Source organism: Emydura macquarii, unplaced genomic scaffold (assembly GCF_026122565.2).
Source record: "Emydura macquarii macquarii isolate MOO-44397 ecotype Brisbane River unplaced genomic scaffold, CSIRO-AGI_Emac_v2 contig_3477, whole genome shotgun sequence".
Lineage (NCBI taxonomy): Eukaryota > Metazoa > Chordata > Testudines > Chelidae > Emydura > Emydura macquarii.
Window position 1 is genome coordinate 8056764 of NW_027133614.1, and position 27998 is coordinate 8084761.

At 37.9% G+C, this 27998-nt stretch overlaps 2 protein-coding genes across 6 annotated transcripts in view; one reads left to right on the top strand and one right to left on the bottom strand.

Annotated features, from left to right (window-relative positions):
* Nucleotides 1-579, bottom strand: part of UCHL5 (ubiquitin C-terminal hydrolase L5) — a 26844-nt gene extending 26265 nt beyond the window's left edge. Inside the window, exon 1 of one of the 3 annotated variants that reach the window (XM_067535203.1) lies at nucleotides 444-579. In XM_067535203.1, the coding sequence (XP_067391304.1) occupies nucleotides 444-468 (25 nt within the window). In that variant the 5' untranslated portion in view covers nucleotides 469-579. Of the gene's footprint in view, nucleotides 1-84; nucleotides 328-443 lie in introns of those variants that run through there. The other 2 variants (XM_067535202.1, XM_067535204.1) reach the window with 2 other exon arrangements.
* RO60 (Ro60, Y RNA binding protein) lies at nucleotides 459-22502 on the top strand. Of its 3 annotated transcripts, none has more exons than XM_067535201.1 (9): nucleotides 459-817; nucleotides 10798-11397; nucleotides 12653-12873; nucleotides 13115-13261; nucleotides 13992-14129; nucleotides 15735-15851; nucleotides 18129-18242; nucleotides 20190-20336; nucleotides 21760-22502. In XM_067535201.1, the coding sequence occupies exons 2-9, from the start codon at nucleotides 10818-10820 to the stop codon at nucleotides 21910-21912; spliced, it is 1617 nt and encodes a 538-aa protein (XP_067391302.1). In that variant the 5' UTR covers nucleotides 459-817; nucleotides 10798-10817; the 3' UTR covers nucleotides 21913-22502. The 3 variants fall into 3 exon arrangements, with proteins under 3 accessions (XP_067391302.1, XP_067391300.1, XP_067391301.1); XM_067535199.1 differs by having other exon boundaries at nucleotides 460-1240; XM_067535200.1 differs by lacking the exon at nucleotides 459-817 and adding an exon at nucleotides 8950-9406.
* The last annotated feature ends 5496 nt before the right edge of the window (nucleotides 22503-27998 follow it).

Here is a 27998-nt window from a genome sequence, read left to right on the forward strand (position 1 = left end):
CAGCTGCAGGCCTCAGAACCCCGGCCGCCCGCCCGCCCAGGCGCCGGCCCCAGCCCCCCGCCGGGGCCCCGCTCGATCCCTCACCGAAGCCCTTGATGAGCTCAGTGAAGACGCCCGGGTCGCTCTCCATCAAGCACCACTCCCCGGCGCTGCCGCCTCCCGACATGGTGGCGGCTCGCAGGCTCTCACGGAGCAGCAGCCACTGCCACCAGCCTCCGGCTGAGGCTCTCTCTGAGTCCGCACTTCCCCACGCACACGCCCCGCCACCGGCCGCGCGCCGCCGCTTCCTTCCCGGCAAGCTCCACGGCCCACGCTGTCATCTCTATGGTGAATGCGTGGGGGCGGGCTCGACCTTTGCCGTAAAGCGAAAGGACGGCCCCCCCCCCCACATCCGGGATATTAATACCAGTCAATGCCGCAAGAAACGCATTCGCCTACCGTACCGGCAGAAGAGAGAGCTCCATCCATCCGGGTTCTCGGCTGCTGTTCCTGATGGGGAGCGCGCCAGCCGGGCCCATAGAAAAGAGTGGATGTGGGGGAGGCGGGACGGAGAACTGCATCCGGGTCCTAATGTTCCTCGCTTCATTGCTGGCCTGGGATGCTGAAGCGGGGAACTATATGCGCGGTCGCTGGTCCCTGTCAGTGGGGGAGGGGAAGGAGGCTAGGCGAGCGAGCAGTTCCATCCGGGTCCTTGCAGCCTGGTTTCTGCGGGCAGGGCGGGGCAGGGCAGGCGGCTCCATCCGGGTCCTCTAGCGATGCTGTCGCTAACGCAAGGGGGAGGTGACTTTCCAGCGGCTCTATCAATCATCCGGGCCTAGTGAGTCTGTCCGGGATCCGTCCATCCCATCCTACCAGGGCGGGGTTAACTTCGAGGGAATCCTGAGGAGGAGAGAAGGAACCTAGAGTCGGCCCGGCCGCTGCGCGACATTACGGGAGGAGCCCTTGGTGGAGCCTCCGGCTGCGCCCAGCCACCCGGCTCGCGCGCGCAGCTAGAGCTCGGCTCCGCTTTCCTAGCGCCGCGTGAGCAACGACAGCCTCGTTCGACGCCTCCACAGAGCGTCCTGGCCTGCGCCACTGCTCCGAGCTACGGGCAGGGCCGGGCCGGGCAGTGGCGTAGCCAGACGCCTTTCGCACCACTCTAAGGATTGCTCCCTCCGAGTCCGCACCCTTACCCGCGGCAGGAGGCCCCGAGAGCCGCCCGTCAGCTCAAGGCTGGGCGGGGAGCCTTTCTCAGGCGGAGGTGAGGAGAGGGCCGGGCGCTGCCGAGGGAATCGGGCTGGGAGCAGGGAGGAGAGTTCGCCCCGGGCCGCTGCTGATAGTCCCAGTTAGGGGTGGGTTGGGGGCCGCCGAACGGCCGCTGTTGCTGGGTTGGCAGAGCCGTTTCCGCGGGAAGGGAGAGGCGCCCGGTAAACCGCCGAGGACAGGTGCCCGCGATCCCGTGTACAAGCGACGGGTAGAAACAACCCCCCGAGAGGGGCTGAGAGACACAGTGCAGGACGCCGGTGTTCGTGCCCCTGGTGCTCTGGGATGTTGGCATTCGTTTCTTGCATTTTCTTTTTTTTTTTTTTGTTCGGCTGCCTCGCAAAGTCATACGTGGGGTTGAAAGTGAGATGGGATCGTTCCGCATGGTCCTTTGAGGGATCGTTTCCTGATAAAAACGAAACCACGTTCGAAGAATAAAATTTTCAGTTCCTATAGAAAGTGGTTGTGCAGCTCTTGCAGAAGAGGATATTCTCATCCAATAAAAATAAATAGTTGTTTGGTCCCTGGCTTGGATATTCTTTCACAGTTTTGCCTACTATACATTGCGAACCAGATGTCCTCTTTAGCACCCCATCAATCAGACTAAGGAGTGGAACAGGAAGGCAGCATAGACTAGTGGGAAAAGCAGTGGCCTGGGACTTAAGAAACTCAAGATTCAAATTCCTGGTTCTGCTTTTCTGGGTGACTTGGCAGTCACTTCACCTCCATCTGCCTTCATTTCCCTATCTGTAAAATGGAGATGATGATCCTAAAGTGCCTGGGGGTCTGCAAGTGAAAACTGCTACATATGAGCTAAGCGGTAATGTTATCGAACCCCATTACCTTATCAAAGTTCTGAACCAAGGTTCTGAACCAATCTTCCTTTAAGAGAGTGACCATGTTATTTTTCATAGGAGTTGCTATATTTAATCAAACCAGTGGTCTAAGTAGTCCAGCGTTCTACATCTGATAGCAGCTATTATCAGATGTGCAAGAACTGTGAAGTGAGCAACTATGGAACAGCCTCTTAATGGGAAGTTTCTTATTAAACTCCCCAGTTAGATGTAGGTGTGTCCTGAAGAATAAAGGTTTATATTGCTCCAAAGGTATGCTCTTTGGTACTTTTTTTAAATAATCTCATCTAATTTGATAGTGCAATATTCATATAAAGATCTAATCCTTTTTTGAATCCTGCTAGGCTGTTGGCCTCAGTATTAGTATTAATATTTTTAAAAGACTGCAAATGAATACAGTTTTTTACAGAACAGAAAAGATATAGTCTCATAGGATTTACAGACAAATATAGATACTGCAAATCATTGTAGATTTCCAGTGTACTGTGTTTATCGCTTAACCAATGGAAAACCAAAGTTTAATTTCAAATTCATTCAGAAGTGCTATAATTCAATTACCTGTTAAATGTAGCGATTTGTTAAAATTAGGTTGGAACCTGTTGTTTTATTACCACTTTTCTTTAAATGAGTTTTTTTTTTTATGTAAACCTTTAAAATTTGAAATAAATTATTTGACATTTTGCTTTCTTAATCACTTGTGAACTTCTAGAGCACATATGAATAACAAATACAAGTGCAGTTGTAACACTATATCTACAGTTATTCTGAGACAGTTACTCAATGTTGTTGTTTTGCGAGAAATGGTGATTCAGAAGGTGATGGTGATTCAAAGATTGCTCTTTGAGTCAGTGCTGAATTCCTTCTCCGCTATGGCATATCTAGCACAATACTTTTGCTAGTGCTGTATTTCTGATGAGGCTAACATTTGATCATTTGGGTTCTTCAAAAATCACGTGGTAGTTTTTCTAGATATATTAACTATATAGGTGTTGGTCAGGACTACATTCCAGTTTTTTAATAGCAGAGTGTAAAAATGACCAAATAAAGAGCTCCAAGGATTTGACTACACGGGACATGACAGTGGGGCAAGCCAGTGTGTGACTACAGCTCAGTAGCTTGCTGCACAGCTGTGCTCCATATAGATATTACTACAGTGCATTATAAGTTCTGTAGTGTGCTTTGATGTAATTAGATATCATGATGATAGATGCCTGCACAATGATTGGGAATAGATAGTATAATAGAGTTTTATGTTTTGTCATGCTCATATTCTGTAATTGAAATTATATACCAATAAACAAAAATGTAAGAGAATAAATGTTTTCTTCTTAAATTTCCATTGGATAGGGTGGTGTTCTTCACTTTGTGTCCTAACATGTAGTATAGTGTCTCCATGCACTGTTTAATAGCTTCTGGGTTCCATCCCAGATTGAGCTATATTTCATAGGTTGATGAAATTGTATGTGGTTTGAAAATTAAATTAATAAATTCCTTTAGGAAGTTTCTGTATATAAGGTACTATATATTCCTGTAAATCTTCACGGTGGATAAAATTCAGCTCTGTAAATTAAGGAAAGCTTATGTAAGTGTTTTTAAAAAAAATACTAAAGACTAAAAATAACTATTTACCAATGGCATTACAAAAATCCATTAAAATATATAGTCAGAGTGGATAACAATCATGATTTTTAAATATATTAAAATTATTTTTAAAAAATTTGAATTAATATTTTTAGTTAAAATAAGGTTTTAACTTCAAATTTTCAGTTTCCATCAGCAGTAGCTATTCCTAATGTTTCTGCTGTTGGCAGGAACCGTACATTCTTGAGCGAACAAAAGTCATGTTAATATTCAGTTGGTAGCCAAGATGAGTACTTGTGATATTATTTGGCTCTGAATGTGTGTTTTTCTTATTATAAAGCAGCTAGCCCAACATAGTTGGATTTGTGGTGATGTTGATAATGTGAGAGTAACTCAGGTGGTAAAATTTGTGACTTGAACCAGAATGTCATTGATTTTGGTTTAAGTCTTGCACCAAGACTTCGATTCAAAACCAATGCTAGTAATATTAAATGGACATTTGCAATTATCTTTGGCTGTCCAAAGAGAAGTTCATGATTATGATACCCTTACTTTTATTTTTAAATGAAAAATAGTAGGTAATCCATTTGTATTGACTAATGTTCCCAACACGTTATGTTTGAATGTCCAGGGTTATGTGCAAGCTCTTGCTGAGCATATAATTGTTAAATTTGACCACAGTCTCACTCTGCTACTAGTATCTAATTATTTTGGGATAGATAAATTGAGTGGGAAAGATGCTATTGATACTCCTGGTGGAATTCTTCAACAAAAAATTAAAAATTCTGCATACTATTTTAAAATTATATGTATTTTATTTGTCAAATAATATAATCACTCAAGTTTCAATTATTTTGGTAATTTATTTCAAAATAATTGTCAGCAAGTATGTCTGTAACAATACAGACAACAAAAAAGATTCAGGAAATGTTTTTTGACAAATAGATTCCATAATAGACATAGAAATACAGAACTTTGGGTAATAATTCATTTAAACTACAATACAGAAATGAATTTCCCATACGCCTCAGAAGCACTGCAAAGTCAGGAGCAAGAGAGGAGATGAGGGAGAGGGAGGTAAGTGGCGCCTGGGGGTGAACCTGGAGAGTTGTTGGGTGTGGGTTGGAGAAATATGGAACAGGGGTTTTTTGTGGGGGGGGGGGTTGCGGAGGGGGAGGGAGGAGGATTGTTAGGGAGTTTGGGAACCTTCCCCATGCAAACCCTGCCTGACCCCTAGCCTCTCCATTCAATGAGGCACATCTGCCCTTGTCCCCGTGTGTCCCTGCACCCATTTCCCCCACATGTCCCTGCATCCTCACTCAGCCACCTACCCCCACCACCCCACACACACTTCAGACACCCACACACACCTTGTTTTTTTTTTTTTTTTTTTTTAAGAAAAAATAGTCCAATATATTACTGGATAACACTGTACAAATAATTTGACAATAATCAGATAATCAACAAAGTGATTATTGCCCTTGCATTTTGTTGTTGCTGCTGCTGCTTATGCAACTAAACAAAGGAACTTCAGATCACAATAGAGTACATTAATTTGAAGTTCGGAGTTTGGTAATGCATGTTGGATGATAGATGGGGTACAACACATCGGTGCTGAGTAGAAAATTTTGCTAACATAGATCCTCTCCTTGCTAACATTATAGTCCTGAAATCTGGGAGGACCAAAAGTATCACATGTGGGGGTGGGAGGGCAGAATTAGCTTTAAGAGTTGGGAGGTCAACAGATCAGAGCTCATATCGAAACTGATTCTATCATGTTTAGATGATACAGCACTGAATATGAACTTTTACATTGATGTGCTGGCCAAGTTTATAGAAGATGTTTCTCAGGTTGTGCAGTACATCAGTTGCTACTTTGAGCTTGATACTCAGGGATAATCTTTGAGATCCAATCTTAAGTGTGAATTTATTTTGAAAGACCTTTTTACTTTGTATTGAAGGCCCAAATATTACATCAAATTCAAGATGTTGAGATAACTGAGCTATTTCAGAGGTATCCAGTGGGCTGCTAGTTAAGCCACAGTACTGAAGGCAATAAAAATTATTTGGCTGATGCCTATTTGGAATATATTGTAGAAACTGAGTCAGGTCTGACTTTGCCGAAGTTAAGGGCATTCTTAAGAAGATCAGAAAAGCAGATTTGTGGGCATATTTTATTTCAAGATGGTGTTAATTACCATCTGATTGAAGTTTCTTTTCAAGGTGTGTGTTGATTGAAGCTTTGCACCAGCTAGAACTTGCACTAGTGAAATACAATCTTGGTTGTTACATCCAAAAAATATATCCTTATAAATGGCGCATTTAAAGAAGTGAATAGGGCTGGGTCTTCAGAGCCAAAGTTGCAGAAAAATCGAATATGTAAGCTTGACGCTGATATCGAATATACAGATATCAGATTGACCAGGCTACCGTAACTAACACACATGGGGCTTCAGTGCTTTTGACTCCACACAGCAGCCAAATGATTTTTAAAAAATACATTATTGCAGTGCACAAATTAACAATTTGCTAGACCACTTTATAGAGAGAAGGAGTGAGGGAGAGTGCCCTACATCAGTTGTTACCTCTAATATTACACTTTATTACTATAAAAATATAATAAATGACACTGCATCTGTAACATATGACAACTCTTTTAACCACTAGGCTAGTTGCCCTGTTGTGGTAGAATGTACATTTTCCACTGTAAATTTAATTAAAACAAACCCATGCAACTATATGTAGCAGAGCACATACAAGGACGTGATACAGATGCAAGTGAATGACTCAAGCATAGATAGTATTCATCATAGTTTCTCAACCTGTGGGTACGCAAGACACGGGGGGGGTACACGGTGAAAAACCCAGTGAAGGGAGGTGGGTGGCAGCTGCCGACTTCTGGGGAAGCCGGGTGGCAGCCGCCGACTTCCCACCCGCTTGCAGGTGGGAGGCAGGTGGCCCACACAGTGTGATTTGCTCCAAGCCCACACCCTCCTAGGGACGGCCGTGGGGAGCACTCCTATCCACTCTGGTGGGCCGCATATGCCTGCTCAGACCTCAAATTCCCGCCTGTGTGAGGAGAACACCACGTGACCCTGCCATCAGGCCATAGTGATTGGCTGGTGTTGACTTTTGCTCCTATATGGAGGAAGGAGGGGAGAAACAGCAGGGGGTTGTGTGATCTGACACAGCCAAACAGCACTACAGAACTCTCCTGCTTTATGAGAAATACAGTCATCCAGCAGTAAAGGGGAAAAAGATTGTTTTTCACAGAGTGGAAAATTGAGTGTTGGGGTACTTATTACAATTTTCAGAAGTTAGGGAGTACTTGCTACCTAAAACGTTAAGAAACACTGATTTACATTACCCTCAGGCTGCTCTCTATAGACATGAAGGAGGACTAGAATAGAACACTTTTGTGAACGCAATGGCAGTGAGCCTTCAGCAGCAACAACAGGCAGTATTAGTAGAGAATTAGACTAATTCTGTTGTCTGTAATTCAGGTCTGATCTACACTTACATGAAAATTTGGCAGCAGTCGACACAGAGTAGCTTGCGTAACTCCCGTCGACTGCTGTACTTCCATTCTGCACCGTGTCTTCACTATGCCACTTGCTACGCCACTTGAGGAGGTGGTTTTATTAGGTCGACTTCCTGATCGATTGAGCGGATCTTCATTAACTGCTCAATCGATCCAGAAAGATCGATCTGATGGCGGCGACTTTGCCATGGTCAGTGTAGACATACCCTTAGATTTCAAACTAGATGGACACTATTCATATTATTATTAAGCTATTGGAATGAATTTAAAATAAATGATTAAATAGTCTATTCTGACTTATGGTCTCAGAGTGGTGGGGCTGTGGTATTTAATTTATTTTAAACCAAAGACAAAACTGAGCATTTAAGACCAGGAGAAACAGGTGCACTGAAAACAAGAGAACTAAAATAAGAGGTTGGTGTAGTAGTTGAAACAAGAAAAAGTAGAACATAGAAGAAATGCCTCTAGGTCAGTGGTTCTTAACCTTTCCAAACTACTGTACCCCTGAAGCCTGAGTCCCACCCCCACGGGGCTGAGGCATGTAACTTAGTTTCATGGCGCCCCTGTGGCTCCAGGCAATCGCCTTTCTTGCCACCCCCAATACCAGCTCTGCACTTGCGACCCCTCTAAACCCCCAGGTTGAGAAACACTGCTCTAGGTAAACACAGCAGCAACAATATTTCTCTTTAATTTGAGACAATAAGACCATAGTCTGAAAACTTGGATGACCATGTTTTCTTCTGAGAGAATTCAAATTAGTCTGCAGAAGAGAAGAATGAGGGGAGATTTGATAGCAGCCTTTAACTACCTGAGTGGAGGTTCCAGGAAGGATTGAGCTAGGCTGTTCTCAGAGGTGGCAGATGACAGAACAAGGAGCAACAGTCTCAAATTGCAGTGGTTGGACCCTAGGAAAAAGTTTTTCACTAGGAGGGTGGTGATGCACTGGAATGGGTTACCTAGAGAGGTGGTGGAATCTCCATCTTTAGAGGTTTTTAAGTTGTGGCTTGACAAAGCCCTGGCTGGGATTATTTAGCTGAGGTTAGTCCTGCTTTGAGCAGGGGGTTGGACTAGATGACCTCCTGAGGTCCCTTCCAATTCTATTATTCTAAGTCTTAGCTGTCCCTGGACAAGTGAATAGAATTATTTTCCCCTCAGTCTAATTGGACAGTAATAATACTTTACAGAAGTGTAGGTACTTATAATGTAGGGTGAAATTACCCCATAGATTTCACACTCAGGATTCTGATTACTGAGAGTATCTGTTGAACGTCCCACTTGTATTAATAATGAGATGTTCAGGTTAGTGTTCCATACCACAGGCTTTCTACAGGTGGAAGAAAATCTTTTTGCAGCTAGTTAATTGACTAAATTAATCTCTTTTGTAACACTTGACTTCAAAGATTAATGTGGACTAGTATTTAAAAAATATGATGTAACTATAGCTGCTATTTGACAAAGCAGACTACTTTATATGTGTTTGTGTTTCAGAAATCAAAACACTTCTTGTTGCTTATATAGATGCACTCCTTTTAGCTAATACTTGTTTTTTTCAGGGAATCTAGTGTGTCTCAGAAGTCAATGTGTGTTTTAAAATTGCAGTTTGGCTGCAAGCAATTTTTGAATGTAGAGTTGTTGACCTTTAAAAGAAAGTTGCACACGTTTGCTTTGAAACTCACAGTGGGAAATACTGGAAATTTGGTTGAAAATAAAAGATAATAAAACTAGCATTCCTAATCCAATTGCTGGTACTTCACTGCTTCAAAAAAATATTCTAGCAGAGTAAGGATACAATGAGACCACTAATCTTTAACTTTCCCTTGTAATTCCTGCATAGGGTGTGTATACATTTTTAAGTATCAAAAAGAACATTTATTGTGATGTATGCTTTTTTCTGTTGACTTCACTACAACTGGATTTTTACTTTTCAAAAAATAACTTTTTATCTAGAGTTTAACCATACAAATTTTTGGCCTTGCATTTTATTTTGATTAGGAATAAGAATATCGTATGCCTATAGATGATAATACAGTATGTTTGTTCTCTGTCTTGCAGTGTGCAAACAAGACCTGAAAAGTTTGGGATGTCTTTTTTTGTTTCTCTCTCTCTCTCTCTCTCTCGTGAGCTTTTGCAGCTCTTATTTGAAAGGACAAGCATTTTTGAAGCTTCAATAAAGATAGCATTTTGTCAGGTATTTCCAATAACCAAATAAATAACCAATAACCAAAACAAAACACGAAGATTTTTATTATGTTTTGTTTTTGTTTTTAAACCTAGGACTCTCTTGCATTCTGAATTGCTTGGCTTTCCTATCGTTTATCAAGTACAGTGCTGTCATCCAGCTCTTCAGCAAAAAATCGGGGAACAAGAACTTATAAATTTAATTTAAAAAAATATTTATAATAATTTTTTATAACATTAGAAAGAGCACAAACACCATCCTTCCTTTATTCCATATTATCCCATTGCAGGTCACCTTTAACTAGCCTGTATGCTAATTCTAAGGAATTTAACTTTTCGTCTTTGGGATTAAGGTTCATTCTAATTAGCTTGAATTTTAAAAAATTCCCCTTCCTAAAGTTTAGTATCATTTTGCTAGTTTTAGGTACAGTCTGTTCCACAGAGATTCAGGATAACTGCCTTGGAAAACTCTCCTGTCTGGAGAACTAGTAAAATGATAACATCACTCAGAAAAGGATTTTTAGTCAGACTGCTTATGACTTTTTTTATCAATGCTTATTTAACTTCAGTGATCAACATTTTGGATAAAGGAGGTATTTAAATATTGAGTACCTCTACCCCTTCAGTTAAGGGATTAGAGCTCATAATAAAAATGCTTCAGAACACAAACCAACTAAGGGAAATTAAAACAAGACTTGACATCCTGCTATATTTAATTTTAAAAAGCAAAAGCAAACCCTTTTCACAACTTACAGTGGAACCTCAGAGTTAAAAACTGACCAGTCAATTACACAGCTCATTTGAAACCAGAAGTATGCAATCAGGCAACATAGACCCGCAAAAAAGCAAATACAAAGTACAGTACTTTGTTAAATGTAAACTACTAAAAATAAATAAATAAAAAGGAAAGTTTAACAAAATAAAGGTTTGACAAAGTAAGAAAACTGTTCCTATGCTTGTTTCATTTAAATTAAGATGATTAAAAGCAGCATTTTTCTTCTGCATAGTCAAGTTTCAAAGCTGTGTTAAGTCAATGTTCAGTTATAAACTTTTGAAAGAACAACCATAACATTTTGTTCAGTTACGAATGCTTCAAAGTTATGAACAACCTCCATTCCTGAGGTTCTATGTTACACCAAAACCAAAAAGGGCACAACCCAATTTTTAAATATATTCATTGAAGATTCCCTTTAACTAATATCTTAAGCACTTACTGGACTATGTTATTGCTGTTCTGGAGTATGTTTAATATAAATCTAGAGGAGAGGGGGGGAGAGGGCTTTATAGATATGATATACTTATTTGGCTACAGATGTAAGAATAGGCAATATTAAGAGCCAAAAAATCCAACATACTTCAACATTTATTTATAGTAAAGCTGTACTCTTTCTTTTTCAACAGGCTTCCTGAAACTGTAAGCAATGGATGAAGAAACAAACCAAATGCAGTCCTTGAATGACAAGCAGGTGCTAAACTCTGAAGGTGGATATATATGGCAGGTCACCGATATGAATCGACTGCACCGTTTCTTATGCTTTGGTTCAGAAGGTGGTACATACTACATAAAGGAGCAGAAACTGGGCTTTGAAAATGCTGAAGCTTTAATAAGACTGATTGAAGACGGCAAAGGTTGTGATGTGGTACAGGAAATAAAGACATTCAGCCAAGAAGGCAGGGCAGCAAAACAGGAGCCCATGCTTTTTGCTCTTGCAATTTGTTCACAGTGCTCTGATGCAAAAACAAAACAAGCAGCATTTAAGGCAGTTTCTGAAATCTGCCGCATACCAACTCATCTGTTTACTTTCATCCAATTTAAAAAGGATCTGAAGGATGGCATGAAGTGTGGCATGTGGGGTCGTGCCCTGAGAAAAGCTGTTGCAGACTGGTACAATGGAAAGAGTGGCATGGCTGTTGCTATAGCAGTTACAAAATATAAACAAAGAAATGGTTGGTCTCATAAAGATCTGCTGAGGTTGTCCCACCTAAAACCTGCCAACGAAGGTAACAGTAATGTTTTATTGACTGGAGTAGTTTAGAAAATACGCTGTATCAGATACTACATTAAGTCTTTCACTTCTAGCCTATGTCTGTCCTGGAGGTCTAAAGGTCATGTTGGAGTAATGGTTTCTCAACATCCATGTATCCTGCAGGTTAAACTTTAGAAATAATACAGAAACTGATAGCTAGAAAATACGGTCTATTATCTTGACTCATTAGGATTAAGATGGTCTTTTCATTGTTTTTTGTCATTGCTGTCAAGAGAGAGCTGAATAATTCTTTCAAATCATTTAGTTGATTTTTTTCCCATCAATTATATTTAGTCATTATTCAACTGGATCTGTTGTTTCCTCATTATATTTGACCTTTGGTCCCAGTTTTATGTTTCTTCTCAAATATAATCTATTTTTATATGTAAAAAAATGCTGATTGCCTCAAAATGTTTTAATGCTTTGCAGCGTGCTGGGGTAGCCAAAATATTTACACATAGCAGATGTACAATGAAAAGATGATAGTCAAGTAGAACTTCAGAGTTATAATAGAGGTTGTTCATAATTCTGAAATGTTCATGAATTTGAACAAAAGGCCATCCATGGTTGATCTTTCAAAAGTTTACAATTGAGCATTGACTTAATACAGCTTTGAAACTTGACCATGCAGAAGAAAAATGCTGTTTTTAACCATCTTAATTTACATGAAACAAGCACAGAAACAGTTTCCTTACTTTGTCAAATCTTTTTGTAAATTTTATATTTTTTTTAGTAGTTTACATTTCATACAGTACAGTACTGTATTTGCTTTTTTTTTTTTTTTTGGTCTCTGCTACTGGCTGATCGCATACTTCCAGTTCCAAATGAAGTGTGTGGTTGACTGGTCAGTTTATAACTCTGGTGTTTATAACTCTGCGGTTCTGGCTCATTTTTTCCCATTATTTTTAACAACCCTGTGTTTGCTGTGGCATAGGGTGGGGACAAAACATGGTAAAGAAAACAACGTGTATTAGGTTTCAGCCTTCCAAAGGGAGATGATACAGTGAATAAAAAAAATCTTGGAAAGTATTCTGAATTGTGCATCTTCATGTATTTGATGGTATTGTTCTAACTTAGACCCACCCTATTGATATCTGACTAGCAGTTCTGGGAATGAAACCGTAGTTAAAAGCATCCCTCTAACCAACTCTCCTGCAAGACTTACTAAACACTGTATGATACTTGGATCCTTTGAATCCTGAATGGAAAATATTTTTGTCTTTTAATAGGACTTGCTGTAGTCACTAAGTATATCACCAAGGGGTGGAAGGAAGTCCAGGAGGCATATAAAGACAAGGACCTTTCTGCTGAGACTGAAAAACTGTTAAAATATCTGGAGGCTGTGGAGAAAGTGAAACGCACGAAGGATGAATTGGAAGTTATTCATTTGATCGAAGAGTATAGGTTGGTTAGGGAGCATCTCCAGACAAACCATTTGAAATTTAAAGAGGTGGGTATGTTTTTATAGATATTAACATCTTGCATTAGATCAACAAAAATGTGATATCTTGTATATCTGGATAAATTTGGATTGCTGAAAATTTATTTTTACTCAAAGGGAACTCTTAAAGCTTTTATTTTTAAATAAGTAGTTAATTCAGCATGATGAAGCTCTCTTGTGTTTCTTTCCCCTACCTTCTCTTTTCCCCCTCCCTCCCCACCCTCCTAATCGCCATATATTACTGTAACAGGTGTGGAAGGCATTGTTGCAGGAGATGCCCATTACAGCAATGTTGAGGAATCTAGGAAAGATGACTGCAAATTCAGTACTTGAACCAGCAAGCCCAGAAGTAGCAATAGTATGTGAAAGACTGAGAAATGAGAAACTGTTAAAAAAGGTAAGAACTGTTTTCCACTACTCAGTGCTTTTACTTCTTGTATGATTCTCTTCCTAAACTGCATTTCTTAGAAACTTCAGAAGTATATGTATTGCTGAGAAATGTTTAGGTGTGTGTTGAAGTAGTTAAATCCGTTTACATATAAAGACATTGCAAATCAAGATAATCTTTTTATGTGAAAGTTCTTTTCTGCATTTGACTTCGCTTTGTTTATGTACCCCAATTCAGGAAAGCACTTAGTCACATACTTAAAGATAAACACATGCTTAAGAGTTTTCCTGAATTGGCACCATGGTGAGTTTCATTTACTGGTCTCATGCATTAATGTAATAACTTAAACATTCTCATGCGCTGCTTTAGAAATCAATCGTACATGCTCTTATGACCCACTCCAATTTCAGAGTTTGGCTGAATACTGCTATATAATTAGAAATACTTCAAATTTACGAATTTATAAAATTCGCTGCTGTTAAGGGATGTGCGGACTGAAGTGGATATATTTGTGCTTAGCCATTTGTTTTTGTTTTGTTGTGATTTTTAATTTATGGAATAAAGTGCACAGAGCATTAGATGGGTGACTATAGTTGTATTTTAAAAATTTGAAGAAACAATAAAATAAAGCAGATAATTTCAACTGTAGAGAGAGAATCTAAATTATAGTTAATATTTTCTGCATTGATTGAATTTCTTTGTACTTTAAATGTACTTCTAAAGCATGTTTTGCTTGTAGGCTCGAGTACACCCATTCCATGTTTTAGTTGCATTAGAAACCTACAAAGCAGGACATGGAAACAGGGGAAAACTTCGGTGGCTTCCTGATGAAGATATTTTAGTAGCTCTTGATGCCTCCTTCTACAAAACATTCAAGGTAATGGTCTATTTAACTATCATATCTGTAGATCCCTGCTAAAGAAGTCATAAGTCTGGCTTTGCAAATACCTTGAGTGTTTTAAAATCATGTGAGCATAAGGTGTACAAATAGATTTACTTACTCCCTCCTGCCTTCTTAATTCCTTTTCATATAGTGCAAGTGGATTGGTTTCTACCTGCCCAATGCATTATTAGTGGATTTTTTTAAACCTAGATGGCCCAAAATTGTTGAGTTTTTTTTTTAAGTTTGTGTGTCATAATGTGTGTGTGTGTGTGGGGGGGGGGGGGGGGGTTATTATAAATTGAGGGACAGACTTTTTAGTGTCCATTTTGTTAGCCATGAGAAGTTGTCAGCTGTAAAGAAGTTTATGGTCTTGATGTAAATATGCCTTCTCTGATCAGCATGATTAATATCTGAAGTGTTTAGGGTACAGGTATTCTCCCCATAAGTGAATCTTCCCCACGTTTACTTGGGTATCTTTAACTATAGTGTCCTTTTTAACTTTTGTGGCTTGTTCAGAAGCATTGACACAAAATAAAAATATTAAATTAATACTAAAAATTGCTAAATCACGTTATGAAATCATTACATAATAAAGTTGTCTTTCATTAGCTGTTAGCATTTCACTTTGTAAAATACAAGATGATGTTTTCAAATAACCAACAGTTTCAGTTGAGAAATATACAAACAGTGAAGCTAAGCTAGAAATTGATAATTTTGATGAGTTAACCAAAACCTTTGGTTAGCTAGTTGGTTTGTGTGTGTGTGTGTGTGTGTGTGTTTCCCTTGCATATTAGCCTTTCCTGAAAACAGAATATTATGAAGTGAAAACTAAATTTTATTAACACATTTTTATGTCCATTGACCTTCAGATGTGTATTCACCAGTTAATGAGTTCTATAATTACATTAACTATTAATCTACTGATCATGAAAAGAATGCTGGTAAATGTTGAAGTAAGCTGTGTGTAATTCTTAAAAGGCTCCATTGTGCAGTAAATTCTGTCACTAATATTTTGAAGTCATAGTAGTTCTGTATGTAAACAATACCAAAATAATTGTTTTGGCTAAATTGAATTCAGCTGCTGGTAATATGGTTCCTTTCATTTGTCTTGTGAGAGAATGTCATGTGGATTTGGTGATTTTGTGGGAGGCACTTTTCTTACTTACTCATGATTCTGTGGGCAACTGTGTTGTTAAGAAATGCAGTCTTTCAGATAAAATTAAAAACTGCGGTCTTGACCACCTGTCAATAAAGATTTCAAGACATTTTTTACCAGAGCTAGGATTATTATTTAACCCCATTTTTTGGCAAGATTTCAACATGACTAACTTCCTTCTGTCAAGCTAAATTTCTGTTTAGTTAGAAATCTTTTGCATGAGAGGCAGTATGTAAATGCAATGTATAACATAATATTGAATTTTTGTTGTGAAGATTTAGTAATTGTTTAAAAACTTAATATTGTGTCAAAAAAAGAGGAGAAATTTACTTCATTTGTTTAACTGATATAAATATACTCATAATAGAAAAGTATGTGAGGGGATTGAAAATAAATCAGTATTTTGCTGTTCTGTATATGTATGTTTTTTCTGTCATTGTTAGACAGTGGAACCAACAGGAAAGCGTTTCTTGCTTGCAGTTGATGTCAGTGCTTCCATGACACAAAGAGTTTTGGGCAGTGTGCTCAATGCTAGTACAGTTGCTGCAGCAATGTGTATGGTAAGAAATGGATCTCTTCTTGTAGCTGTCCAGAATTCTTTAGGCTTGATTATTTAGAACATTGAGTGAGTGTTGTACTGCTCTTTTGGCACAAAGATGCCTTCAAACTGCAACTAGATGATTCCCTAAGCATGGTGGAAATGGGTGGCATAGGACCTTCAAAAATGGCTTCTGTGCCAATCCCTCTTCCTCTCACCCGCCGGCTTCTGGCACAGAAGATATGGCCAGGACACCCTTATGCATGGTTGCTAAAAAGGCTCCTGGAGGCTGTTGGTAACCAGAGTCAATAAAAACAGCCTGAATACTAGGCTGGTTCCCAGCATATATTAGAGGAGTCTTCAGGCTGCTTTTATTTACTGTGTCAGAAAATATTAAAATCACTTTCCTTTACAATACAATGTACATTGAATTGAAAGAGAGTTGGGAAAATATTTATACATGACTCCATCTCATCAAGCCATGCTTTGAGGAATATATTCACTCAGAAGGAATGTTAATTTAGAAGGGATGATAATGTTTTAAATGGTGGGGGGAAAATACATACCTTGTTCCTTTTTAATTTTTAATATTGCTTTGCTGGGGATTAATAATTTAGGAAAATACTTCAATGCAGTTTTCAATGCAGTCAATTTGTTTTTAAAACATGAACTTTAAAATGAAATTAGTTGTATTTTTTAAATTGCAGGAATATAGAAAAAAGAAATGTACTGTCTTCAAAATGTAGTCAGTTTCCTATAACAGAAAGGAAAGAAAGAAAGAGCAGAAAAAAATTCAAACATTGTAATTGGCAACTAAAAGTTAAGTTCTTTTTGTAATGGTGATTAGATCTATTAGTTGTTCATCTTGGATTGCTGCAGTTGCTTCTTGGATTGCTGCAATACTTAGGCACTCTAGAGCATAGTTTCTCAACCTGTGGTACGTGTATCCTGGGGGTACGCGAGACACAGGCAGGGGGTACACGGCAAAAAACCCATTGAAGGGAGGTGGATGGCAGCCGCCAACTTCTGGGGAAGCCAAGCGGCAGACGCCCACTTCCCGCCCGGTTCCATGTTCTGCCTGGGAGGTAGATGGCAGCCGCCCCAGTCCTGGGAAGCTGGGCAGCACCCTGGCTTCTTGGGATGCCAGGTGGCAGCTGCTATCTTGGGCAGCAGCCGCTGGCTTTTTGGGAAGCTAGGTAGCCGCCGCCTGCTTCCTGCCCAATCCCAGCTCCCAGGTGGGAGCCCGGCGGCAGCCTCCTGCACCCTGAGAGCTGGACTCGCAGCTGAGTGGCTGCCACCCGTTCCCCGCCTCTGAACTGAGACAGCCTCCTGTGCCCTGGCTTGAAGATGGGCAGAAGTTGCTTGCTGCCTGCCTACATCCCCGGGTCCCAGCTTGCGTGGAAGCTTCCTCCATCCCAGCTCAGAGCAGGTGGCAGTCGCCCACCTCCTGGGCTGGCAGCCAGGCTGCAGCAGCCTGCAACTTGCCCAGGTGGCAGCTCCCATCTCCTCCCTGGCTCAGAGCCTGGTGCCCAGAAAGCCAGGCTTGCCCAGTCCTGGAGCTGGATTCTACCCACAGGCTTACTTGTCAATTTCACTGCTCTACTAGTTGAGCAGTGAAATTGACAACTATGACAACCCCAGATTTTACCAGTATAAAAATCTTAAGAGAGGCCCACACAGGGTGATTTGCCCCTGGCCCGCAACCCCCTAGGGATGGCCATGGGGAGCTCTACTATCCACTCTGGGCCACTAGTGCCTGCTCAAACCTCACAAGTTCCTGCCTGTGTGAGGAGAACACCATGTGACCCTGCCATCAGGCTATAGTGATTGGCTGGTGTTGACCTTTGCTCTTATATGGAGGAAGGGGAGGAGAAAGGAGGGGAGAAACAGCAGGAGGTTGTGTGATCTGCCACAGCCCCACAGCATTGCAGAATTCAGAACTCTCCTGCTTTATGAACAATACAGTCATCCATTGGTAAAGGGAAAAAGATTGTACTTCTCAGAGTGGAAAATTGAGTGTTGAGGTACTTATTAAAATTTTCAGAAGTTAGGGAGTACTTGCTACTTAAAAGTTTGAGAAACACTGCTCTATGGCAACAAACTGTGAATTAATGGTAGAGTTGAAACATAAACTCCACTGTTTTGGATATGTCTTGTCTGTATTTGAATTTGGTTCTTTGTGTTTTCAGTAGAGAATATATTGAATTATCAAAAAACAAAACAAACTGCAGATTATTACAAAGTGATATAATTAAAATACTTGAACTAATTTCCCCCCCCCCCTTTCCTTTTCTCTCAGGTTGTTGCACGCACAGAGAAAGATTCCCATATTGTTGCCTTTTCCCATGAAATGGTCCCCTGTCCAGTGACGAAAGACATGACATTACCTCAAGTATTAGTGAAAATGTATGAAGTATGTGAACATTTTTAGTTTTGTTGCACTGTAGCTGGTGTATAATTCTGATAAATCTATTGCCAAAAATTAAAAAATATTTGGGTGACTTAATATTTGCATTCTGTGTTTTGCTTTGTAATTAATCCTAGTAGTGAGTTTATTCCATGTTTGCCTGGTAAAATATTCTTATTGTTGTTTTTCCTTTCCTAATATATCTGAGTTCTACTGAAAAGCTGTCAAGCAAATTATATTACTTTACTTTCTGAATAGTTCTAAATTTCATTTTAGAGAAGTGATAGTAGCACATAATTTCATACGGTTTTTAAAAAAATTGATGAGAACAAGAAATTCTGCTAGGTAAAATGGTGTAATTTTTTTTGTAATATTACCAAAAAGGCTTCTGCATATCATTATGTTTGGGACATAAAGTGCTTTACATTTTCAAAGCAACTGTATAAACAGTCATCTTAATACCTTCAATTCTGTGTAGCAAACCATTGTTCCAGTTCATATTTTTCAGTGCAGTTAACTTGTGCTTTGCAGCAACATGTGTGCCATAAAATTTATCAAGTTCTGTAAAATAAACTCCTCTGGGGTCTTATCCAAAACCCATTGCAGGAAATGGAAAGACTGCAGTTGATATTAATGGTTTTTTGGATTAGCCTCCAACTAAATAAGTATTGAGTAAAAAAAAGCCAAAATCCAAAGCCCATCCTACAATTTGATGAGTACAGGCATACTTATGCAACCATCTAGAACTCCCCTGACTTCAGTGGACATATACGTTGCATTGCAGGATGGGGCCTGCTGATTTGTCATCGTAACTAAGTTGTTAGGAATAAAACTGCATGGTCTATCTACTATCAGAAAGACTTCTTTTAATTATTAAACTTATTAATTTTCACTGTACGTTGCTGCTCCTTATTTTTCTATATGTTTTCAATTTTGTTGACATTGGCCAGTGTTGTTGAAGGGTAAAAACTGTGATTCATATTCTTGAGGGACATATTTCCTCTACATCCACTTAAAACCCACTCGGATTAAACATAGTTTTTAAGGCTAACTTCAGTATATTGAGTTGCTTGTAAGCTATACATGAGTCCCTTGTCATTTTGGTTAAAGGAGCCATTCTCAGAGAAATTGACGTTCAGTTTATCCATAATTGCTCACAAATCTTTTTGACTAGTTTCTAAATATCTAGAACTGGCTGAAACTCAGAATTTCCTGTTTGTGGGAACTTTCAATGTTTTAAATTTTTATTTAGAAATTTCAGTATTTTGAAATTTGGTTTAGTTTCAGGTAGCAATAGAACCCGATTTTTAGAAATTTCTCACAAACTGGAAATTCTGGAAAAAAAATTGTTTTGGAAACACATTGTGATTCCAAAAGGAAATATGCTCTTGGGGACCCACCAGCTGCTGACTAAAATTGACATGATATTTGTTAATTTCACTGTTGGAGCCCTACCTGTAGTTCATCAGAAGTTCCTCAAACCTGCCAATACCTTTCAACAAAATATTTTGGGTTTGATAAATCATTTTCTGACAAAACCATGTATCATTGGAATATTCTCAACCAGCTCTATAAATAAACACCATTGTGTTTAAATAGCTTCTATAAATTCAAGGTATGAAATGGCAGTGTTTAGTATTATTTATTTATAAAATATATTGTGATTCATTTATGTTCATTGCTTCCAATGCAATTAATGTCAAAGAAAAAGTAACGCATTGAACACCCACCCTTTGAATGCTACATTGTAGATGGAAGTAGGGAAGCCATTAACTTTCTCATGTCCTCTTTTGTACTACTCAACTTCAGGGCCGCATTGCTGTTGAATAGTTAATCATAGCTGTTAATATAAAAAGATAATATGTATAAGATATCACTGTAATACTTCCAGAATTTTATGGTAAAGTGGCCTATTCAATTCTTAATAATTTTCTTACTCTTATGTATTTTTAGATACCAATGGGTGCCACTGATTGTTCTCTTCCAATGATATGGGCTCAAAAGACACATACAGCTGCTGATGTCTTTATTGTGTTCACTGATAACGAGACATTTGCTGGAAATATTCATCCTGCAGTTGCTCTGAAGGAGTACAGGGAGGTAAATAACCTTCTGATAATACAATATAATTGTCCTCTTCTACAATGGTGAATAAATATATTAAATTGTTCAGACATTTCTTCTGGAGACATAAGCATTTGTGGTTTTAGGCAATAAATGCATGCTTTTGTATTGCAGAAAAAAGATTCATTCTTGAAATTTTTGTACATTGAGTGGCATTAGTTGCAAATAAATCTTGAAAAGAACAGAAGACTAAAGGAATTTTCAGATATAAAGTTGTCATTAATTAATTGGTCTGATATTACATCCTGTGTTTAAGTTCCTGTAACAAAAATTAATGTACTTAGCATTTAGTGAAGTTTTGAACCTTTCTGTTGGATAGATAATTGAGAAATCAGTGAAGTTCTATTTATACAAGAAAAAAAAGTGAAGTTCTGATATTCCTCAGTGTTTTGTGATGGAGCTGTTTTCTGTAATGAAGCACAACCTTGTGTAGAAATAGCTTCCAGTGTGAGGTTATGGGAGTCCGCAAAGAAGGTAGATCCACAGAAGTGAAAAAGCCACTGAAAGCAGATCTTATGTTTCAGAAGGGAAGCTACTGGAGTTACTAGTTCTGCAGGCTACTAGCCTCCAGTAGCTTTTCTCATGCTGATCTTGTAGGCTCTGTAAGTTGACTTGAAATGAAACTTCACTTACAATGAAGTCAAACTGCAGAAAAATGACTTCACTATAAACACGTTTCACTGTAATAAAATTTTATTCAAATTCTGAACATAATAGATTTTCCACATCATCAGTAGGAGAGAGATTTAATTTATATGCATATTCTACTTTGTACTTTATATAACTCATCTGAGAACCTCAAATTTCTTCACAAACACTAAAGATTTAGCTAGCACCCTTCTGAGGTAGGTATGCATTATCTCTGTTCTGCAGTTGATTAAAATTGAGGCAGAGATGTTGAGTGACTTGGCCAAGGGTCACCTAGAAGTCTATGGCAGAGCTGAGACCTGATCTTCTGACTGTGAAAGCTATGCTTTACCCATAAAGGCAGCTGTCATTCCTATCAGATGATTGGATGGTCATTACTGACAACAGTCATCATTTGAAATGTAGTCCATAAAAAACTGAAATGTTTCCATTTCAAATAGTCAGTGCTGAAAAGTGGGTTAACTCTGTATTCCTGTCCATAGGCTTTGGTGATGATGTTTAAAAGCAACTGATTGCAGTTATTTCATTTGCATATAAATCAAACTGAAACTTTTATTTTGGTTTAAAAAAATATTAAGGGGCTAGATTTTGTAATCCTTACTAAGGAAATCTCATGTTACCATCAACATTGAGTCAGTGTGTTGTGGAGTACCTGGGTAAGGACTGCATGATTAGGTCCCAGATGATTTATAAATTGTGGTGTATATGTGTGTTCTGAAAATACTTTATTTGCTTTCTTTCCTTCCTGTAGAAAATGGGTATTCCATCTAAACTGATCGTTTGTGGAATGACATCAAATGGCTTTACCATCGCAGACCCAGATGATAGAGGCATGTTGGATATATGTGGCTTTGACACAGGAGCTCTAGATGTCATTCAAAACTTCACTTTGGATTTGATTTGATCTGTGGAAACCTGCTATTCACAATGGGTCCATTGCTGGCAAGAGACTGCCCTGGGAACTCCCAGCCAAATGTACTATATTAATATATGGCACATGATGCACATATCAGAATGATACCTTTTTGTAAAGAGAAACCAAGAAAGCAAATGAGAAATTACTATTTTTCTGTTGCACATAGTTTAAAAATAACAAAAGGGAAGCCTGTTAAGTGTAGCTACAGGAGTACACAGTGTGATTAAATTCTATTTATAATAGTTTAACAATACTAAGTCACTGTACAATGTCTTTGTCTTCAATAATAAATTGTTACTTCTGCTATAGGGAGTGGAGCAGGGAATGGAAACGGTGTTAATGTTTTAAAATAACGTCAGTTTAACAGCAGCTTACTTGAGGTTTTTTAAGTCTTTGTATTTGAAAAGAATAAGTAAGATATAACCATTTCCATTGTTCAGTTTCAAATCTATAAAAGAAAAATATTTTCTGGGGTGCACTAGACCATGTAACTGTGATGGAGTGTGAAAGTTACTTGTCAAATTTTATACTGATAAAGTGAAAGTGGAAATATGTGTGATTAAATTGTGATAATCAGACTTTTTCTGAACAGATTACTATCTGGCTCCTCTGGAATAAAATATGTAACTTTTTTGGTAAATTGAAAGGCAGTTTTTGTACATTGCAGTTTCAGCAGCACTATTGTAGAATTTGTATGCTTTGTAAGAGATCTGTATAAACTCTTTTTAGCAAAGGAAAGAATCCCTGAAGTCATAAAATAAGTCCCATCCTCCAAAGGGATAGCTTGCTGAGGTTTCAAGTGCTTTTTTGATGAGGAAGACTAAATGCAACTGATTTATGTAACTTAAATTTTGGTCATCATCACCAGAAAAAAATTGTTTTCTTCAAAAGAATGTGCACATAAAACAGAAATGATCATCCTAAAAAAGCAGAGCATTTCATGGCATTTAATCTATTTAAAGATTAACTGTAGTTCTCTGATTTCAAAAAGAAATTAAATCAGTAATCTGATTTCAAAAGTACTTCCATTTCATAGTGACATTCTTACAGCGATCTTTCTGTATTGTACAGCTGCCCCCTTCACACTCTCAAAATCTTACTTGTTTAGCAATGGATTTCAAATGAGTCTTAATTTCTGCATGACAAGGAAAGGAGAGGACAAAAGGCATAGGGAAGAAATTTATGTCTACAGATAATTTCTTGACTCTGTTCTAGAGCAGGAATTAGTAGGATGTGTATCTATATCAAAGGGTATTTTCAATATGTCACAGACTAAGGACACAAGTTTTTATCTTTAAGGTTTTTAGTAATACTTTACATCCTTCCCTAAATTGTATACATGTGGCTGTCGTGTGTCCTGCTATGTGTAGTTATTTTAAAAGATTAATTTGGTGTTTGTTTGAAAATGATTGTAGTTATAAAGTAACCTAATTATAGTAAATAATACATCAGACTTGGTTCCTATGCTGAAAATATACTTTGAGATGTAGAGGAGATGTTCACATTTTAACAATAGATAAACTCTTGATACTTCATTATTCAGTTTAAGTATAAAGCAAATAAATTGGAGGTTAGTGTTTGTAGGATGGACATTTTAGACTCTGACAGTATTTAAAATATTAGACAGGTGACTGCATGCCCCATGCTTACTGCCTTAGTTTGTCAGACTGATGTTCAAGGTGTCATACTCCCATTTATGCCCTAATTCAAGGGATTAATCAGAACAGTGAAAAAGCCCATTCTTTCATTATTTTACACGGACAGTTTTAAAATCATGTCATTTGAAGAACTTGTGGTAACAGAGTGGTGGCTTTCAGTCAAAGGGAATGGAACTTCTTGCAGATGATCATTCGTAATTGATAGCATAGTAGTAGAATAAAGTTTACAGAATAGAGGGCTACCAACAGTTTTGCAGGTGACAACATCCAGAAGCAGCTCCACTGCTTTTTTTGCAAAAGGGATTTCAAGAGGCAGGTTCCCTATCTTGTTTTTCTCCTTGTAACCTATCCTTTTTGAGTGAAAAATTTCCTTACATCAAGCCTCTTACAAAAAGAGGCACTGTGAACGTAGGGACCATATTCACTTGAACAAGACGTTGGTAGTGATTTCAAATAAAGGAACTAAGTTGTTTTTTATTTTAAATATAGTAATGTTTTTCTAAATCACACAATAGATACATATCTAATATAAATGTTTACTGCTGAGCCAGAAACATTAATGAAAACTGGGTAGGTGTTGTAACTATAGTTTCTTGTTGGAAAAAGGAGTCTAGTGTTTTGGTATAAATGTAAATGGACTGGAAAATTAGGAAACAGTAAATTTAGAAAAGAAATGTGAAATGACCGTATGCTATTCTTGCATAAACCTATAATAATTAAAAGGATTTGTTTGGACTAATGACTTTACTAACAGATTCATTATGGAGAATTATGCTAATACTGAATAATTGAAAGAAGTCCAGTTTAAAACCTAAATCACTGAACTAGATAAGCAGATTGAAGGTAAACATTCAGTATAGTCTACAGGACATGAAGCACATTTGTTAGAGTTGTGCACCACACCTAGTCATATCCTCTCCATAGCTAAGCAGACGGAGTGTGGAATATGCTCCTAAATATTCACCTTACTCGCTCTACTAAAAGATGCTAATAGGATACAATTTTACAGTCTGAGTGGTTTTGTTTGTACTGATAGGACAATATTGTCCCTTACATGGGCTGCTCCCCTAAATGTTTCCATTAGTGGATGGCTAGGGTTTGCCCCTGCCTTTCATGGAAGTGGTAGAGAGAGGAGTCCTTTCTTCAAATAGCAGATTGCTTGAGATCCACAAAGGCTTTACCTCTGGCAGGACCTGGGAGGAAATGCAGAGGGGCTGCTGTCACCTGAGCCTCCCCTTTAGAGTGAAAGTCAATGCTGACAAGGGCAGTATTAGCATACATGCTGAAGTCTTGCAAGTCTGGAGGACATTGTATTGCCCCTCACCTCATTCTCTTCTTACATATGGTTCTGAACCCTAAGGTTTGGGGGCATAGAGAATAACATGATTGCTATGGTTGTTATGTTCTTTAGTCTTAAATCCAATTACCCAACAGTTTTTAGTCTGCGGAGTGAATAGGTCAAGATAATTGGCAAATTGGAGTGCGGATGTATGTGTGGGTGAGAACTAGTCTAATAGTTACAGTAACATTAAAAAAAAACAAGTAAAATTTGTGAGCTAAAGGCGTAATTGCCAATCCTTGTAATTAAATTATTTATGGTAAATATACTGAATTACCCTTTTCACCAAAGAGGAGAGATGACCCTATCAAGTTAATATTGTTATTTGCATTACTGGAACACTTTGTTTCCATTTGGCTTTGGATAAAAAAACAAACAAAAAAGCCATAAGGTATAATTGTGCATTGAGATTTATTGCAGAAAGGAGAAAATTAAGAGCTAGTTTGAAATTAAGTTCAGTTTTTCAAAGCAAATATGTCCAAATGTTTGCAGGAGGCAAAAGTCCATTAGGTGGGTGGATTGATTTCCTGATACCTGATTGAATAAATGATAGGCTTTCAAATCTATTTCCATTTCATTAGGAACCCACATGCTAGTCCTAGATTTTCATTAAGAGTTTTTGACAGCTACAGAATACATACATTGGTCGTTAAAGAATGAGCAACATTTAGTAATAGCTGGGTTTATACTATAAAGTGGTGCTGTGAATGAGGCTACTGGGATTTGGAAGCATTTCAGAAATAGCTAACATTATCCTAACATCTGAAAATAAACCTCTAACTACTGTTTATATTTAAGAATGTAATGGTGACAAGCTTGTGCTTTGGTGGGGATGGGGTAGAATTGGAAGCATAATATATAGGTAAAATACAGAAAGAGTGATCAAGTGCTCATGGACTATATGCCAAAAGCTTGCCTCAAGGAAGTGAGAGGGTACTTTCTTGATCAGAGTAGTGACAAGGAAGCCCAAGCTCTAGACCCATTGCTAGAAGAATATGTATATGGAGGTAGGACTTCAAAAAATAAAACCAAACCCCATGATTTAAAATCCCAATTTGGGTAGCTTCTTAAGACTACGGGGGGGGGGGGGGGGTGTATTTCCTGAAAACACTTAAAATTCCCCTTCCTGTTCTGCCTCATTTGTTTACATTTTATACCAATTATATATCACACACTAATTTAAAATAATGACATCTAAACTATATAATATACAAGTGATTAAAGATGTCAAAAGGGAAGTTAATAGGTTGTCGAGAATTGGGTTTTGCACTGAGAAATTTGGACTTACAACAGATAAGGAGAATTTGAGTTCCATTTGTATTTTTTAAATACAGGAAAAATAGTGCCATTTACCCACAATCCTAACAATGGAAATGATAGTTTAAAAATAAGTCTACTCAGCTTCTGGATGTATTGGGGCCAATTTGGTAAAACAGCAGTAATTAGTAATTGGCCATAAAACCACTTAGTGCCTAAAACACCTGTTAAGTCCGCTAGCTTGTAGACAGACTAGTTCAATATAATAAGCAACATTTTTATATTCCTTTAAGCTCTTAAAAGGTTGTACAGCACAAACTTTATTATTCTTGGTTTAAAATGTATATAAATTAATCTGGAAATATTTTTTACCTAAGTCTGATCTATAAAGGCACAGTCTTCAGCTAACCATTTTTCTCCATTGCAGACACTCCACTTAATCATGAAGCTAGCTGGTCCTCCACCCCAGGCTGGGGCATTAGTTGTGCTAATACTATCTATTGTTCTCTCTCTTGTTTGTTCTCCAATTGATACTGGGTTTTTTCTCTTCCCCCTCTGATCTGGTCTTTAATCTTTAGTCCCATTTAACTTCTAACTTTGGCTTGAGCTTATGATCTCATTGTGCATATAGTAAAATTGTTGGTTGCTGTCTTTGCTCATTAATAACAACTAACACTAGAGCATTATTTTTACTTACAATGTTTTGCCTTAAATATTTTAAAACTTAAATAATTTCCCTTTCTTTAGCATACAAATCTGTAGGAAAAATCATTTGTGACCAACTAGATCAAATTTTTCATAAATGATAAAGCCAGAAGAGGCACCATTATGATCATCTAGTCTGATCTGTAAAATACAGAAAATATATCATTCCACATAAAATCAAATGAGTACAGTAGCATAAACTCTGCTTCCTATTTTTTTTCTTTTTGGAAAACATTTCTCAAAGATAATCCAATACCTACCTGTATGATGATTTAATAGGCTTTATTTTTAGAAAATTATTTTTAAATTGGCTTGTGCAATTTTAAAGTTTCTATTTCTAGAGTTTGTATAGTGATTATGCTCTCTATTCTTTTAAAAATGTATTGTTTATATTATTTGCATAATAAAAGGGACCTATTAAATTCATATTCTGGGTAGATAAGCAGCTTTGCAATATTGGTTAGTGGAATTTTCTTGCGTCTTGACTGTAGGCAGAAACTTGAGCAAAGGAGATTGATTCATTTATCATGTACATACATTTAATTGATTTGACAATGTTTCAGCATTTACAGGTTTATGCTAGCTATTTTCAAAGGTTCCATAGAGACATATGTACAGTAAATACATTTGTTTGAACAGATTTATTCCTGTAACAGGTAGAAGTTTTTACATGTTTCACCGTACCATAAGATAGCATAGTATATAACATTACTGGCAATATTGTCTGAGTGTGGAATATGGTAAAAAGGTAAGTCAGTAAAATGGTATATGTGCTGCTCGTCATATCTAAAATTGAGGTTAAGATTAGCAAATCTTAGCAGGAGATATGACGTCTGTAAATATGTGTGCTTGTGTGTTACATGTGGGTTTATAGTTTCTAATATTGACATTTTTCCTTCAGATATTTCTGCATTTTGAATTTGTTTATATATATAAAAATATGGTAATGCTTAAAGGTAAAAACATATAAAATGCTTCATTAACAAATAATTAATAGAAATAATAATAAATAATAAATGTTACCAACTTCTTTATAGTTGAGCACAACAGATAACAAATAAAATGACTCTTCTACTACATTCTCATTTTAAAGTACGGTATGGAAAAAATTGTTT